Genomic DNA, 16,769 nt, shown 5'->3' with positions numbered 1-16,769 from the left:
CTCAAACTGAGATAGCTCATGAATGAAAAGAAATCTGTTAGAGCCTTTCTGAGTCTGCAGAGAAAAGAATGCCTTAAAGCCTTGACAGGGAAATCTTGAGTCCTCGAGCCCTAATTATCGTTTAAACCATGTTCTCCAACAGGCATCAGAATATAAAGACAGCTCCAGCTCCGGACAGCATCGGCCATTTCCTTACAAATGTTTTCTGTGTGCCCTCCCTCGCTGAACGTATTTCACTCCCCAAAACCTGAGAATAAGGACTAAGGAAAGTGCTCAGGGAACAAGATCATCCCAGCACATTACTTACTGTACCGGCCTTTCCTACGGCTGCTGTAACTAATTACCATACACTCAGTGGCGTGAAACACCAATTTGTTGTCTTACAGTCCAATTCAGAAGTCACGAGGCTAAATCGAGATGGAGCAGACTGCCTTCTGGAGGTTTCTGGGGAAGAATCTGGTTCCTTGTCTTTTCCAGCTTCCAGAGGCCACCTGCACTCCTTGGCTACGGGTCCCCTTGGAAAGGTCGCCAACGGCCTCACCTTTACGGAACTGGGGCTGAAGCCCTAGACCTCATCTTATTCCTCCTCCCCAAGGATCTGGTATAACTGCCCAGGTCTTCCTCGAGGATGCATTCCTCCCAGGGCCTCTGGGCCTCTGCTCCCTAGTGGGTGGTCCTCTTCCTACTTCACCGGCTACTCCTCCCCCTTCTTTGAAGATTTTCTCTTCATCCACCAGATGGCTAAAATGTCACCACACCCCGGGTTCAGACATCAGGCCTCCTACGCATCCGTCCTCACACCCTGAATGATCTTATCCAGTTTCGTGGTTTGTTATTTTTTGTTTTTGTTTTGTCTTTTTTGCTATTTCTTGGGCCGCGGGACCCAGGCTAGGGGTCGAATTGGAGCCGTAGCCACCGGCCTACGCCAGAGCCACAGCAACGCGGGATCCGAGCCGTGTCTGCAACCTACACCACAGCTCACGGCAACGCCGGATCGTTAACTCACTGAGCAAGGGCAGGGACTGAACCTGCAACCTCATGGTTCCTAGTCGTATTTGTTAACCACTGCGCCACGACCAACGCCGGATCCTTAACCCACTGAGCAAGCGCAGGGACCGAACCTGCAACCTCATGGTTCCTAGTTGGATTTGTTAACCACTGCGCCACGACGGGAACTCCCAGTTTCGTGGTTTTCAACACCATCTAAATGCTGACTCACAAGTTCTTAGCTTCAGCCCAGACCTGTACCAGTCTTCTTTGTCCAACTAACTACTTGACATTTCCAGTGGAAGTCTAACTGACATCTCCAACTTAAAATAGCCAAATGGAATTTCTGACGTATGCCCCCCATGCCCCCATCAGCGCCTGCTCACCCTCAGCACCAAAACCAGCTCCAGCTAGAATCCTCCCACCTCAGTTAACAACAACTCCGCTTTTCTAGGTGCTCATCCCTGAACCCTCTCCTTCGTTTACGCCTCCATATCCAGGTCAAGAAATCCACTGGCTCCATCTCAGAAGCAGCCTAGACCTTCGTCACTTCGAGCTCCCTTTCTGCCAAGGACTCCTCGTCAGTCTCACTACTTCCTACTGGCCACCACCCCTTGACTTTTTTCAAACATCATCCAAACTACAACAATGACGGCCCCCCCCCCCCACGGCTTTCCATCTTACTCACAATAAAAAACAAGTCCCTAAACTGACTTAACAATCCCTTCACCCAATGTTATTTTATTTTTATCCGCAATATTTATTACCACCTGATACATATTTGCTCATTGTCTGCCTCCGTCATCAAATGATGCTGTATCCTAGCACCCAAAACATAACAGTATTCAATAAACATTTTTTGAGTAAATAAAATAATCAGCCCATCTGGGGTTGTCTAAAATAATTTTTCTCCGAGGTGGTGCAATGATAAATTCCGTTCGAGTATCTATCATGCCAGGAAGAGTCACGTTCATCTTCTCCATCTCTGACAAGTGACAGAAACACAGATTCGCAAAGCTTGCTTCTGGAAAGTTTCTACTAAGTTTCCAAACATATAATTTTTATAATATATGCTTCACAGGGAATGTTTATTCTTGCCCGAATGATGCAATAATCAGGAGAACCTGTTAATATTAATAGCTCATTAAATGAAAAAGCAAAATTTCAATCCAAGGGCTATTTGGAAGGATATAATATTATAACCCTATGCTCCATTTTTCTCAGCAATCAATCGCATAACAAGGTACATTACCATTTTAGTTCTAGCTGCTATAAATTTGTTTATTAAAATTAATGATGTAAAGAATCAATTTAAGTTTCAATAAATGATTCACAATGTTCTACCCACCAGGTAAAATAAATAAATCACTTTTGTGTGATACATTTTCTGACATAAAAAAGCTATCTCCTAAGAAAAATAAAAAATAAAAAAGCTATCTCCTGATTTCTCACAATGACTAGTTTTCATTTTAACATAACTGAAAGGAATTTTCCTGGTGGCTGATGCACCTCGGCACAGGCACACTGAGGTGTAAGAAACGATTGGCCAACGAAGACCTGCTGTACAGCACAGAGAACTCCACCAAATATTCTACGAAAATCTATGAGGGCAAAGAATCTGAAAGACAATGGATGCGTGTGTGTGTGTGTAAATGAGTCACTGTGCTGTGCAGCAAAAACCATCACAACCTCGTAAATCAACTCTACCGCAATAAAACTTAAAAAAAGAATGTGCATTTTCAAATCAATTTCTCATTCAACATAAATTGTACATAGGTTTATTTTAAATAGGTTCAACCACCTGTCCGTCTTCTAAGTTTACTAAAATTAATTTATCTAACACAGTCAAGGCCTCCTAACTGTGGTGTCTGAGAGAACTAAGCCAGGTCTTAAGGAGGCATGTCCATTCATGATGGCAACAAAACTTACAAAGACAGAAGCGACACTGATTAACGCTCTGGTATTCTACGCCGTGGCCCAGGCACAGGCTACGCAATTTAGATGCCGTCCTTGCTTCAAAGGACCACCCTACAGGCAGAAGGTGCCTTCGTTTAGCTGCCCACTGCGTCCACAGACAGCGAACAGTCCCTGGCGCCCTTTCCTGGTAGAGGCGGACCTCACCACCTGCCAGGCTCCAGCTGGTGCTCCTCTCCTCCTTCACACCCTCCTTAGCCTGATGGTCCTCGTTGTTCTCCTCTCTGCTGCGCAAGCTTGATCTCGAAAGGCTAGGCTCACAATGCGATGTTTCTACAGCAAAAATTTTTGTGTAACCCACCATACCCCCTAAAACAAACAATACACTAAAAACCTATTCAAAGCAGGGTTTAAAAAGTACGTATCTCCATGAAGCAGAGCAGCTTCAGCTGCCCCCTCTGTGACCAACTTTTTCACAGCACATTATACCTGGTCCAGAAAGAGGAAAGACCTTAAGGAAGAGGATGGCATTTCTGTGTTGTTGATGCCTCAATTTCCTCTCTCTGTACCGCTGATTGACTCAGAAATGAATCTGTGCTGTTTGAAGCCACTCCGATTTTGGAATTGTTTGTAACTGCAGCATCCTGCCTTATGCAGTACTTCATAAGATCATGGTCCATATTAAAGGAAATAATCCATGTAAACAGCAGTGAGCACAACACATGGAAATAATAAGTGAGCCCCCAAATGGAAGTAACTGATGATTCTTCAGGATTTAAATACTGTCTTCTATTACAATGTAAATCGTAAGAACAAAATGGAACTATCTGGCAAGGATTTCAAAGAAGACATCAAAAAAGTGCTTCAACAAGCAATTATAAATTCCCTTGAAACAAATGAAACAATATGATATTTCAACAACAACAAAAAAACCCAGAAATTATTTTAAAAATGGAAACTTTAGAACTGGAAAATAGAATACCTAAAAGAAATAACTCACTTGTTGGGCTCGATAGGAGAGCAGAGGTGACAAGGACAAAACCTATGAATTTAGGGATCAATAGATTTTACTTAATCTGAACAACAGAGAGAGAACAGACTAAAGAAATGAACAGTCTCAGGGACTTGTGGAACAATAAAGAAAGGGCTAACCTGCATATTATTCAAGTCCCAGAAGGAGAAGAGAAAAAATATTTGAAGAAATAATGGCTGAAAATTTTCCAAATTTGGTGAAGGACATAAACCTACAGACTCAACTAGCGAGCAAATTCCGAAGATCAATCAAAGGAACCCACACCGAGAGACATCCTAATTAAACTCCTAAAAACTAATGTAAAAAAAAAAAAATCTTGCAAGTAGCCAGGGAAACACGACACATTACTTATAAGGGGGCATTAATTCAAGTGACAGCAGATTTCTCATTTGAGATGACAGAGGCCAGAAGGAAGTGGCAACTCATTTCTCAAGTTCTGAGAGAAAAGAACTGTTGACCACAAATGCCCTATCTAGTTAAAAAATGTCCCTCAAGAATGAAAGAGAAATAAAGACATTCTCAGATGAAGAGAAACTACGAGAATGTGCGGCTTGCAAATCTATCCCTAAAGGGTGGGCTAAAGGAAGCTTTCTGAACAGAAGATAGATGATCACAGAAGAAGGCTTAGAACCTTAAAAAGAACATAAAAATGAGTGAAAACAGGGATAAAGACAGTAAATCATCCTTCTTTTATGAGTTTCCTAAATCACATCTGATGGTTGAATTAAAAATTTTAATACCAACTGATGTATTCAATAAATGTAAATATTTAAGCCAACTATTTAAAAAACTGGTAACAGTAAAGGGACATAAATGCAAGAGTCTACACATGACTAGAATGAATAAAATGGCATGATACCAGTAGACTGATCAGTTACGTATGCATATTTTAATATGTAGGGCAACCATTAAGAAAACTTTGGGGAGTTCCCATTGTGGCCCAATGGTAAGAACCTGACTAGCATCCATGAGGACATGGGTTTGATCTCTGGCCCCGCTCAGTGGGTTAAGGATCTGGCACTGCTGTGAGCTGTGGTATAGGTCACAGATGTGGCTCAGATCTGCACTGCTATGGCTGTGGCATGAGCCAGCAGCTGCAGCTCTGATTCAACCTCTAGCTTAGGAATTTCCATATGCTTGAGTGTGACCCTAAAAAAAAAAAAGAAAAAAGAAAACTTTGTATAGTCATGTACTCAAAAACACTATAAATCAATATGCAATCTTTAGAAAAATGTTCCATTTGTTGAAAGGAAAGAAAGGAAAAACAAACAGAAAACCAAAAAAATGGCAGACTTAAGCCCTAAAAGTCAATCATTACCTTAAATGTGAATAGTCTAACCACACCAATTAAAAGACAAGAGTGGCAGCGGAGGAAAAAGTCAGTCTCAAATGGTAAATACAATGTATGTTTGCATCTGCAAAACATGCTTAAAAGGACAGATTTACAGAGATGGAGAACAGAATGCTGGTTGCCGGGGGGCGGAGGAGGGAGTGGCTGTGACTCCGAACAGTAGCACAGGGAGCTTGCTCTTCCTCCGCAGTAAAACGGTTCTGTACCTTGACAGCACTGGAGGTCACGAGAATCCTTACATGTGATGCAAGGGCACAGAACCAAACACACACACACCCACGCACATATGCGAATGAATGCATGTGAAACGGGTGAAAGCTGCATAAGGTCTATAAATTGGGACAACATCAACCACGAAACACATCAGGTCCTGGTTGCAAAGATGTTACCCTTTGGGAAACAGCTGAAGGGTGTAAAGAATCTTGGTACAAAGAAAAGAGACTTGTGGTTGCCAAAGGGGAGGGGGGAGGGATGAGCTGGGGGTTTGAGATTAGCAGATGCAAACTATTACGTACAGAAGGAATAAAGAACGAGGTCCCACTGCGTAGCAGAGGGAACTGTATTCAATACCTGGGATAAACCGTATGGAAAAGCACATGAAGCGTGTGGGTCTGTGTAGCTTGAATCACTGTGCCGGACAGCAGAAACCAGCACATTATAAATCCACTATACTCGAGAAAAATAAACTTTTCAAAAGATAAAAAGTAAGAGAATCTATTATTTCTTAGAACTGCATATGAATCTACAATTACCTCAAAATTTAAAACTTTTTTTTTAAACTCGAGAAAAAACGTCGATTGGAGTAAAATCGATTTTGGCTTTTATATAAAATTTTGGATGAAATAAAGAAGCCAAGAAATAAACCAAACTGTTCCTCGCAATTCCTCTATCAGAGTCTGAGGTGGGAAAGGAGAGGACACACAGCTTCACTTCCGGTTCCACGGCTCGGCAGCCCCGAAGTTCTGTCACATCGACTGCCACAGACGGACGGCTGTAATAGGGGTTTGTTAAAAATGGAATAACTGTGTTGTTTTGCTAAGTATATAAGTAACACATATTCGTTAGGACAGATTTGGAAAAATGAAGGCAGCTAATGATAGTAAGCAAAGTAAGAATCACATGATCCAACGTGATTCTTGCCTGGCCTTGTAGTCTTTCTTTCTATAATCACATGTGGACTAGGAGGGCGAAGAGAGACTGGATCGTACTCTAAATCGATAATCAGCAAGCCGCAGCCGATGGCCAAACCCAGCCTGATGCCTGGTTTTGTACATCCCGCAAAGAAGGGTTTTTACATTTTTACCTGGTTACATAACTACATGATACCCTCAATACTGCCTCTTTGATTGCAAAGCTTTAAGTACTTAGTATCGAAAACATTTACAAAGAGAGCTGCCAACCCTTGCTCTAAATGGCATTTTTGTACAAATTTTTTCAATTAAAAAGAAAATACAACTCTTTATTTTCTAGATAGTTAGCCTGTTCCCAAATGTTTATATTATACAAAGTTACAGGGAACATTTTGCAGCTAAACTTCTGCACAGAGATGGACGTACTTTTCAAAGGGGATATAACTTATAACTAACATTATTTTATAGCTAAGTTTTTATAAATGTTTATAATTATTATTGTATAAATAAATAACATCATTTATTTTATGACAAACAGGAATTTTACTGGAATTATTAATTCATATATAAATTAGCTAGACAATCCTCTCTTCTCCAGACTAGAAAGCAAGTTCACAGATTCTGTAATTGATATCTTATCCTACTAATTGAATAAGCCAAAATTTGTAACATCACCCAAAACACCACTTTATACATAGGTAAGAGTTCCAAGGAAGATTTTGGTCTTTAAATCCTCTGTCCAACCCCTTAAAGGTACAGAGAGGAAGAGTCCGGCATAAAGTTAGATCACAGTGAAATCAGAGGTGGTAAAACTGAGTTAGAAGACCAGGCTTTTAATTCAGACTGCTGGACTCAAACTGATCTATGAGCCAGGTGACCCAGCGCAAGCTAACTCAACACGCTAAGTCTGCTTCTTTATGCGTAAAACAGAAGCAATTATCACGGCCAAGTCACAGGGCCGATTAGAGGACCTAAGCACTGTTTGCTCCACTGAATGTGTTTGGTTTTGCAGTGATCTCATCAAAACAGATCCCAACACTGGGCTCAGCCCACTACACCATCTTTGCTCCAAAGACAGCTCAGAAACTTCCTATAATGTGTCAGATTTTTAAGATAAAATAACATGGGGGAGGGAGGGGGTGGACTGGGAATCTGGGGTTAATAGATGCAAACTATTGCCTTTGAAGGGATAAGCAATGAGATCCTGCTGTACAGGCCTGGGAGCGCTATCAAGTCACTTGTGATGGAGGATCACGCGAGGAAAAGAATGTACACATGTGTGCGTGACTGGGTCCCCTTGCTGGACAGTAGAAAGTTGGCAGAACACCGTAAACCAGCTATAATGGAAAAAATAAAAATCATTTAAACTCTCAAAATAAAAATAAAATAAAATCCCAGATATTAGCTTGCTCACTTGTTTCTGTTTAAAGATATATATATATATATATATATATATATATATGAATATATAGGAAAGCTTCTTATTTGGTTCTGTCAGAACAAAGCCATTACAAAAGGAAACACCAATGGATTAAAAGAACTACCTTCAGGAAAAAAAATCATCTAAATAGAGAGGTTTCAATTTTAGGCTTAGAAAGTCTTTTTCCTGGAACTGCCTCACCATGGAGTCAACTCTGTTTCCTACAACACAGCTGAGCTAGATACTCCGGGAACCTCCTTGACGCCCGCTTCGAGCTCATCTCTCACATTCCGTCCTGCACTGCCTGCTCACTGAACCTGGGCAACACTTCCTCTTTGTCTTCTGCCCGGGACCCTGTATCTCTAATGGGGGCTCCCACTGGAACTTCCTGCCGTGGGTCGCTCCTGCCAGTTCATCAGTCACCAGCCCCTCTCCCCTCTCCCAACAATCTAGGCTTTGGCCGCGCCCTCAGGGTCAAGTCCAAACTGCCGCGTTTGACACAGCGGGAGCTTCACGCCCTCACCCGAGCTTCCCCGTCCAGCCTGATTTTCCCAACTTCCTCCCGCATCTTGCAACCACACAGAGCACATCCCAGGCGGCTGAACCTGCACCCACGTTCACGGCTCGGCCTCTGCACACACGCGCCCTCCCTCCCAGAGACATGCCCGGCCTCTCTGCCCAGACTCATGCTCCAGAACTCCTGAGGGCTCCCAATGAAGTCAAGCCCAACTACCCACCCACTCCCCTGTTCCCACAGCACTCCACCACCCACACACACGGCAGCCAGCCGCCCCCGAGGACCGCAAAGATCCTAGAGCTTTAAAGCGGGAAGGAAATCCTTTTGAAGATAACATACGTCCTTGTTAGGCTTTACAAGAGAAACGCCATCAAAGAAATCGTCTGGGAGTTCCCCCTGTGGCACAACGGGTTCAGCGGTGTCTTGGCAGCTCTGGGACACATGCTGGATCCCTGGCCCAGCACAGTGGGTTAAGGATCCGGTGTTGCTGCAGCTGCAGCCTGGGTCACGACTGTGGCTCCGGATCTGATCCCCGGCCCAGGAACCCCATATGCCGTGGGGCGGCCAAAAGAGAAAAAAAAGGAAGAAAGAAAGAATCTGGCTGCTCGTATCAAAGTGTAAAAGACAGTGGATTGCACATTAATAACAAAAAATCTTAGACCTGAGGACAAGCTTAGTTATCTTCCAAATTTGCCATAATTAATTATTACACGAATACAAGACCCCTAACTACACAGCTTACCAACGAACATGACTATCTTGGTTGTGACCTGGTTTTAAATTTCTACTTTAAGTGCAAAGAACAAAGTAAAATTCCTAAAGTTCAACATCCTGACATATACACCACTTCCAATTATTTTAACTATATGACACACAGCAAATTCATTTCCTTTGGCTGCAGTTTTCAAGATTAATGAAAAATATAAGGGCAATTTTAAGCAGTCAATATTCTTTTCTCAAACATACATTAAAATAAGAACTTTGAAGAAACCACAGGGAAGCTTCCTGACATTGGCTTTGGCAATGACTCCTTGAATATGACACCAAGAGCACAGGAAATAAAAGTAAACGTGGATAAAACGGACTACATCGAAATTAAAATTTTGTATATGTCAAAGGGTACACTCAGTGAAAAAGCAACCTATGGAATGAGAGAAAATATTAAAATACTTGCAAGTCATATAACTAAAAAGGGACACACAGATATAGTAATAAACATTCTTGATACATATTATTTAGATACATATAGATACGGGTAAGTCTTATAACTCTACAGCTCTATCCTATCTAGCTAGCTATCTATTCAGCCATCCATCCTAACCACAGGTTGTTGAGATGTATCGCTCTCTAATAAGGGGTAGATAGCCAGGTATCTACCTGATATCCATATCTACACCTGATACATAGGAAGGAAAATATAGACTATATCTATATCTACACCCAGAATACAGGAAGAAGTCCTTAACGCAACAACAACCCAAAAAAACCCCACAGAACCGGATAAGGGGCAAAGGACGTGAGCAGATGTAGGTCCATCTACACCTTCACAGATAAACAAGTGGCCAAGGGGCCTCTGAGGAGATGCTTAACATCGCTCATTGTTAGGGAAGCGCAAACCGAACCCTCCTGGGGACCACCTCACCCCTAGCAGGACAGCTGCTATCAAAAACAGCCAGAAGGAAACAGAAGTGTGGGTGGGGCCGTGGGACAAGTTCCAGAGACAGGCTGCCTAACCACCGAGTGTCCTTCACACCCGAGCCACACACGTCCAAGTGGTGAAGATGCTACATTTTGAGGTACGTGTATTTCATCACAATTAAAGATTTTTCAATTTAAAATTAATTAAAAACTTTAAAAGAGCTTTAGAATAACCTAACACTATGGGCTTTCTAATAAAATACAAAAGCTCAGGTTAGAGGAACTGCAGCACTTTGTGAAGTGATAGAAAAACCGTTACACGACATGGCTGAAGACACTAAGCACTGCTGTTCACAGAAAACGGAAGCATCTGAGCACTTGAACAAAGACGAGGTATGTGTACATAAGGGCAACAGCTGCCCCGGGAAAGCTTAATTAACTACAAAACCAATGGGAAGAAGAGACAGAGGAAGAAAGAAAAGAACAAAGATTCTTTGTAAACCAAACAGTGTCTCACAGTATCAATCCTGGAACTGGATAGTGGTCCACCCTGAGTGAGAAACCAAGAAAATCTTCTCCAAAGACTGGACTGCAGGCCAGCCCACGCTACCGCCAAGCCTACAACTGGCACGACCATCAGCCTGACTACTCTGCTGGTCCATAAACTCACCAGAACCAGCACTATCCGGGAGGGTAACCACTTTCTTCGAGCCGGTGGGAAGTCTCTCTGGCCGGCAGGTTGAAGCATCAGGCTGTAAAATCAGCCACCAGCACCACATCCAAAATATAAGCGTAAGATCACTAATATTCACGAGTGCTTCCCATCTTGTTTAGGTGCTAAACAAGATGCTCTGCCAACACCAATTTCTCCAATCCTCATGACGAGCATACAAGGTTAGCAGTAACTCCCGTTTTTCACAGCAGGAGACTGAAGAATGGAAGGGTTAAATGCTATGCCAAGGTCGTACAGCAAGTATGAAGCACAGCTCAGACAATGAACTGGAGGTACCATCCTCAGCAGGAGGCACTGGAGCTGGAAGGCAAAGTGACCAAAAGAGCCCAGGGTCTGGGGACTCCAGTCTGAACCCATTTCTCCCACGAAACGGCCACGACATCAGATGGTGAGGTTACTTTCTGGGTCTCAGTTTCTTCAGTGTAAGAAGTATTTTTTCCTGCCATTTCTTTCTTGAGTGTGGTCAACTCTTAGTCCCTAACTTCCTAGCTCTTGGTTCACTTCTGGGATTTTATATTTCTGGTTTAAGATAGTCTTTCAAATGTGCAAGTACTTGTTTAAGGTACTCAGCACAGGATGGACCACAATCTTGGTGTTTTCTTCGAAAATTGCTGATTCTTTTTTTTGGGGGGGGTCAGGGCTGCAGGTGCAGCATATGTACGTTCCCAGGCCAGGGGTCGAATGAGAGCTACAGCTGCTGGCCTACCCCACAGCCACAGCAATGCCAGATCAGCGCCGAGTCTGCAAACTATTACCACAGCTCTCAGCGTGCCCACACCTTAATTAACCCACCGAGCAAGGCCAGGGATGGAACCTACAGCCTCAGGGATACTAGTTGGGTTCATTTCCGCTGAGCCACAACAGGAGCTCGGGGTTCTTCTTTCTTATAATAGATTTGTACGGATACTACCTGCTGGTTCAAACCATCTTTATGCGTCTTAGATTTTCCCAGATGGCATCATCAGGTGCTCCTGTGGAAGGGTGGGTACTTGGGTGGTTTACTAGGGTTCTTCGTTAGACTGGTAAATGAAGGGCATTTTCATTAGTAATGAAATGGCATCCTTTTTTGGAGGCGAGAAAAAGAAGCAAATCTCCTGATTCTATGAGATGGTTTTGTTTCTGGGTGCCCTGATTTCTCTGCTTTTTCCTTTTCCCCTCACCACCTATGCTGCCAGGGAATTCGCCCCCCAAAAGCAGCTCCACTCCCACACTGTCATCCCTCCTGTTTCATGCAATGTCAAACCCCTTAATCTTTTTTTTTTAGTTTTAATGAAGTACAGTTGGTTTACAGTTACTGATAATCTCTGCTGTACAACAAAGCAATTCAGTTCTACAGAGACACACATCCACTTTTTTCAGATTCTTTTCCCACACAGGTTATTGCAGCCCACCAGGTGGGGTTCTCTGTGCTGTACAGCAGGTCCCCGTTAATCACGCATTCCACAGACCACAGTGTGCACATGCGAATCCCAGACCCCAAGTCCATCCCTCCCCCGACCTGCCCCCTTTCATAACCATAAACTTGACTCTGTGTCTGCTCTGGAAATAAGGTCATTTGCATCCTTTTTTTAGAGTCCACATATAAGTGATATCGTATGTTGTTTGTCTTTGACTTTCTTCACTTAGTATGATAATCTCTAGGTCCATCCATGTTGCTGCAACAATCCACTTTTACGGCTGACTAATATTCCGTTGTGTATATATGTACCACATCTTCATCCATTCTCCTGTGGACGGAACTTTAGGTTGCCTCCGTATCTCGGCGATTGTAAACAGTGATGCAGTCAACGCTGGAGTGCATGCATCTTTTCGAATTACGGTTTTCTTCAGATATGTGCCCAGGAGTAGGACTGCTGGTTCATGTGGTACTTCTATTTTTTGTTTTTCCACCAGTCTCAGGCTTCTCCACTCTTCCCCACTCAGGGTGGGGCCCTCCCTCTCCTGGGAGTGACCTCCCTCTGTATTCTGCCAGAGCCGGGGCCGGAGGCAGTCTCCTCACTTGCCCCATCTGACCCTCAGTTCCGAAGTTAATCCAGAGCCGGCTCTGCTGGTTTTGGATAGTTATTTCCCCACTTCTACTGAAGTTTATTTAAAAAATTTTTAAATTATACTTGATTTACAATGTTCTGTCAATTTCTGTTGTACAGTATGATCCAGTCATTTGTGTGTGCGTGTGTGTGTGTGTGTGTGTGTGTACATACATTTTTTTTGCATTTTATCCTCTATCATTTTCTATCACAAGTGACTGGATCTTGTGCCCTATGCCATACAGCAGGACTTCACTGCTTATCCATTCTAAATGTAATAGTCTGCATCGACTAATCCCAAACTCCCAGTCCGTCCCACTCCTTCCCCCTCCCCCCTTGGCACTACAAGTCTGTTCTCTATGTCCAAGAGTTCGTTTCTGTTTTGCAGATACGATCATCTGTCCCATATTTTAGATTCCACATATAAGTGATATCATATGGTATTCTTCCCCCTCTTTCTGACTTACTTCACTTAGTATGAGAATCTCCAGTTGCACCTATGTTGTTGCAAATGGCATTATTTTGTCCTTTTTGATGGCTGAGTGGTATTCCATTGTATATATGTACCACATCTTTTTAACCCATCTGTCAATGGATGTTGAGGTTGTTTCCATGTCTTGGCTATTACGAATAGGGCTGCAATGAACACAGGGGTGCATGTATCTTTTTGAATGAAAGTTTTGTCTGGATAGATGCCCAGGAGTGGGATTACTTTATCATATGGTAGTTCTCTATTTAGTTTTCTGAGGAAATGCCATACTGTTTTCCATAATGGTTGTACCAATTTACACTCCCACCAGCAGTATCAGAGGGTTCCCTTTCCTCCACACCCTCTCTGGCATTTGTTATTTGTAGACTTATTAATGACAGCCATTCTGACTGGTGTGAGGTGGTACCTCACTGCAGTTTTGTTTGCATTTCTCTAGTAATTAGTGCTGCCGACCATTTTTTCATGTGCCTATCAGCCATGTCTTCTTGGGAGAAATGTCTACTGAGGTCTTAGTTTTATAATACTCCCTGCGACTAATTACTGCTGGGGCGTGAGTTACGCAGGCTTTTGTTTGCCGTCCCTCCGGATCCACTCAGGGTCTGAAGGATGGGTGAAGACAGGTAGATGTAGGTGGCTGCCAACATCATGCTCACCTCTGAAATGAAACACCTGGACGGGGCTCCAGCACCGCAGGGCTCTGCACCAGTGATTCGGCTAACACGGGCTTCTCAGTGAAGAAAAGCTTTCCAAAACTAAGAATGGCGATCTGAAATGCTCTCAACACGTTATCAAAGATGAACAGCTACTACATCCTGGCTATAAGCAAACTCCGTAATGCCTTCCCAGGGGCTCCAAAGACAGTACTGGAGTGCGAACATGTTGGGAACCACAGCTCTACAGCCAAACGACACAGGCATGCTGGCATAACATGTAAGATGTTTCCTAGAGGCATGTGTATAAGCCCAACTTTTCCCCCAAAAAGCAAAGAAAATCCATATGATAACAATCTGCAATATCAACCCAAATTTAATAGCTCATGATGGCTACAGTAACATGGGTGTAGACTTCTGGTAGGTTATCATAAGCTGATCTTTACATAGTCCTTTGAGCCAAAGGAAATAAATGAAAAAAATATACAATTATTATTGTTAGTCCAGGTCTAAAATTAATAAGCTGATTAATCGGTGTTATGCTTAAACCTTTTTTTTTTTTTTTGGGCAGCATTCAGCTTGAGGACATTCCCAGGCCAAGGACCAAACCTGCACCACAGAGCCGACAACACTGCCTACCTAACTCGCTGAGCCACACAGGAACTCCTAAACTTATTTTTTACGCACAGCCTTGAGAAGAAATTTTTTTAAGAGTCTTCCTTTAGGAGTTCCTGTCGTGGTACTATGGTTAACAAATCCGACTAGGAACCCTGAGGTTGCGGGTTCGATCCCTGGCCTTGCTCAGTGGGTTAAGGATCCCGCATTGCCATGAGCTGTGGTGTAGGTCGCAGACGCGGCTCGGATCCCGCATTGCTGTGGCTGTGGTGTAGGCTGGTGGCTACAGCTCTGATTAGACCCCTAGCCTGGGAATTTCCATATGTCTCGGGAGCGGCCCTAGGAAAAGAGTCTTCCTTTATATATTACTTTTTTTCTCCATAAAATACCATCTTTAATACACTTGGCTCCCCAATAATTTTTAAGGTACTTCCTTTTCTAACTATAATTTCAAAGATTCAGAAATTATACCGATGAGCACCCCATGTTCATTAAAAGAAGAAAGAAAGATTAAACATTGCAGACCCTACTGTGGTTACTTGGAAAAGCAGGTTTTTCAAGTGTCAAGACTGGTTTGGACACTCTGCCCACCCCCCACCCCCCCCACCCCCCGCCCCGCCAACACGCTTCAGGTGAAAACATTGCTCAAAATGAGGAAAAACCTTCATTCCTTCTCATTTATTTTTCAAGCTAATTCATTTAATGTCTTTAAAGATGACCAGCAGGTTCTTCCCCAAGTCTTGAAACCCATAGCCCTGACTTCACCACCCTGGGCACACTGCATTCGCCGAGGCATGGCCAGCTCAAGCTAACGGCTGAGCTAGAAATCCCCAGACTTCTGAATCGTCACCTTACCTCAGACTCATCTGTAGATTCTTCAAGAGACCCGGTTTCCTACAAAGCATAGAGGGAGACATGGTCAGAACACATGACAAAAGAAGAAAAACATTTTCCAAGAGAAAAAGAGTCCTCATGTCCCCACCAGCAATACCCACTGGCCCTTTTCGGGATGCAAGTCTGCAACTCTAGTTTTCTACATAAACGTACATATATTTAATTAATGCATAGTGGATTTACAATCTTGTGCCAATTTCTGCCATACAGCAGTGACCCAGTCGTACATATATGTGTGTGCGTGTATGGACACACACACACACCCACCCACACACACCCACACCCCCTTTCTTCTATTATCTTCCATCATGGTCTATCCCAAGAGACCACATATAATTCCCTGGGCTGTACAGCAAGACCTCACTGCTTATCCATCCTAAAAGTAACTGCAACTCTAGTTTAAAGAACGCCACACAGTCCGACTCTTCCTAGGCCTCCTACCACTGCTCCACACCCTACAAAGCTCTGGGGCCACCTGGATCCACGGCTCCTGCTGACGCACCTCGATTAGTCAGCAGGCTAACAAACGACCCCAGGAACTCACCCTGGGAGTGCACGGGAGGCTATTCCTAAAGATGGAAGTGGGTCTGGCAGAGCCGCCTCCGTGACCTCAGAAGGGAAGAGGAAACGGCCGTCTCAGGTTATCTATGAGCCCATTTTTATGCCGCAAAGCTCCTGTGCTAGTAATTATTATGCTATTAATCTGGCTGAGTCAAAACGACTGTCTTGCTTAAACAGCCTTTACCAAAGCATCCCCCCAGAGTGGTACCTCTCCGGCACGGCGCAAACAAGCGGTATAATTTACATCCACTCTTTAAACCATTAACCAGAAGACAAATTCTGCCATTTAACACAGTTTCCCTCCTGCTAGACAATGAATCTTACTGCCCTGGAGAAAACAAAGCAAAAAGGGGGAAAAAAAACACCAACTTGATCCTGCTAATCTCTCACCTGCCCAGAGAAAGAGAGAATCTGCTGATGCCACGTATCCTCAAAGAAGTCAGCAAAATGAAGATTTACTTAACGTGCTTATAGATATCAACAGCAATAAAAGGTTACAACTACTATGCTGACACCGAATGTAAGCACTTCACAACAATCCATGAGATAAAGAAAAAGATCAAAAAGATTGGTCAAGGACATTTTGGATACAACTAGTACTTTTTCAAGAGCAAAAAAAAAAAAAATTGAACATTTTAAAGAAAGTTGGATGCATGTATTACTCAATGCAAACAGGACTGCAGGAGAAACACAAATGAGTGTTTGAAAATACTTGAATTCCCTTCATCGAAAATCAGGAAGAGGCTGTCAGGTCCCTGCTCTCAAAGTTCACCCGTAAAATGGGAATGAATGTTACTTGTAATTAAGAA

General features: G+C 43.2%; 1 protein-coding gene across 5 annotated transcripts in view; it reads right to left on the bottom strand.

The window, feature by feature from the left end:
- The window catches only part of VPS41 (VPS41 subunit of HOPS complex), a 165,015-nt gene that overhangs the window by 138,550 nt on the left and 9,696 nt on the right, over positions 1–16,769 (bottom strand). For all 5 annotated transcript variants that reach the window (XR_014833344.1, XM_085004958.1, XM_003134906.7 and 2 more), the window contains exon 2: positions 15,361–15,399. Coding sequence is in view for 4 of the 5 variants with exons in the window: in XM_085004958.1 (XP_084861084.1) it covers positions 15,361–15,399 (39 nt within the window). In the remaining variant the exon portion in view is untranslated. The remainder of the gene's footprint in view (positions 1–15,360; positions 15,400–16,769) is intronic.

Source organism: Sus scrofa, chromosome 18 (genome assembly GCF_054392235.1).
Source record: "Sus scrofa isolate SSC_HxYL_T2T_F1_AM1 chromosome 18, Sscrofa_HxYL_maternal_Yorkshire_Landrace_v2.0, whole genome shotgun sequence".
NCBI lineage: Eukaryota > Metazoa > Chordata > Mammalia > Artiodactyla > Suidae > Sus > Sus scrofa.
Note: the sequence above shows the minus strand (reverse complement) of the source record. Positions and strands in the feature narration are given on the sequence as shown.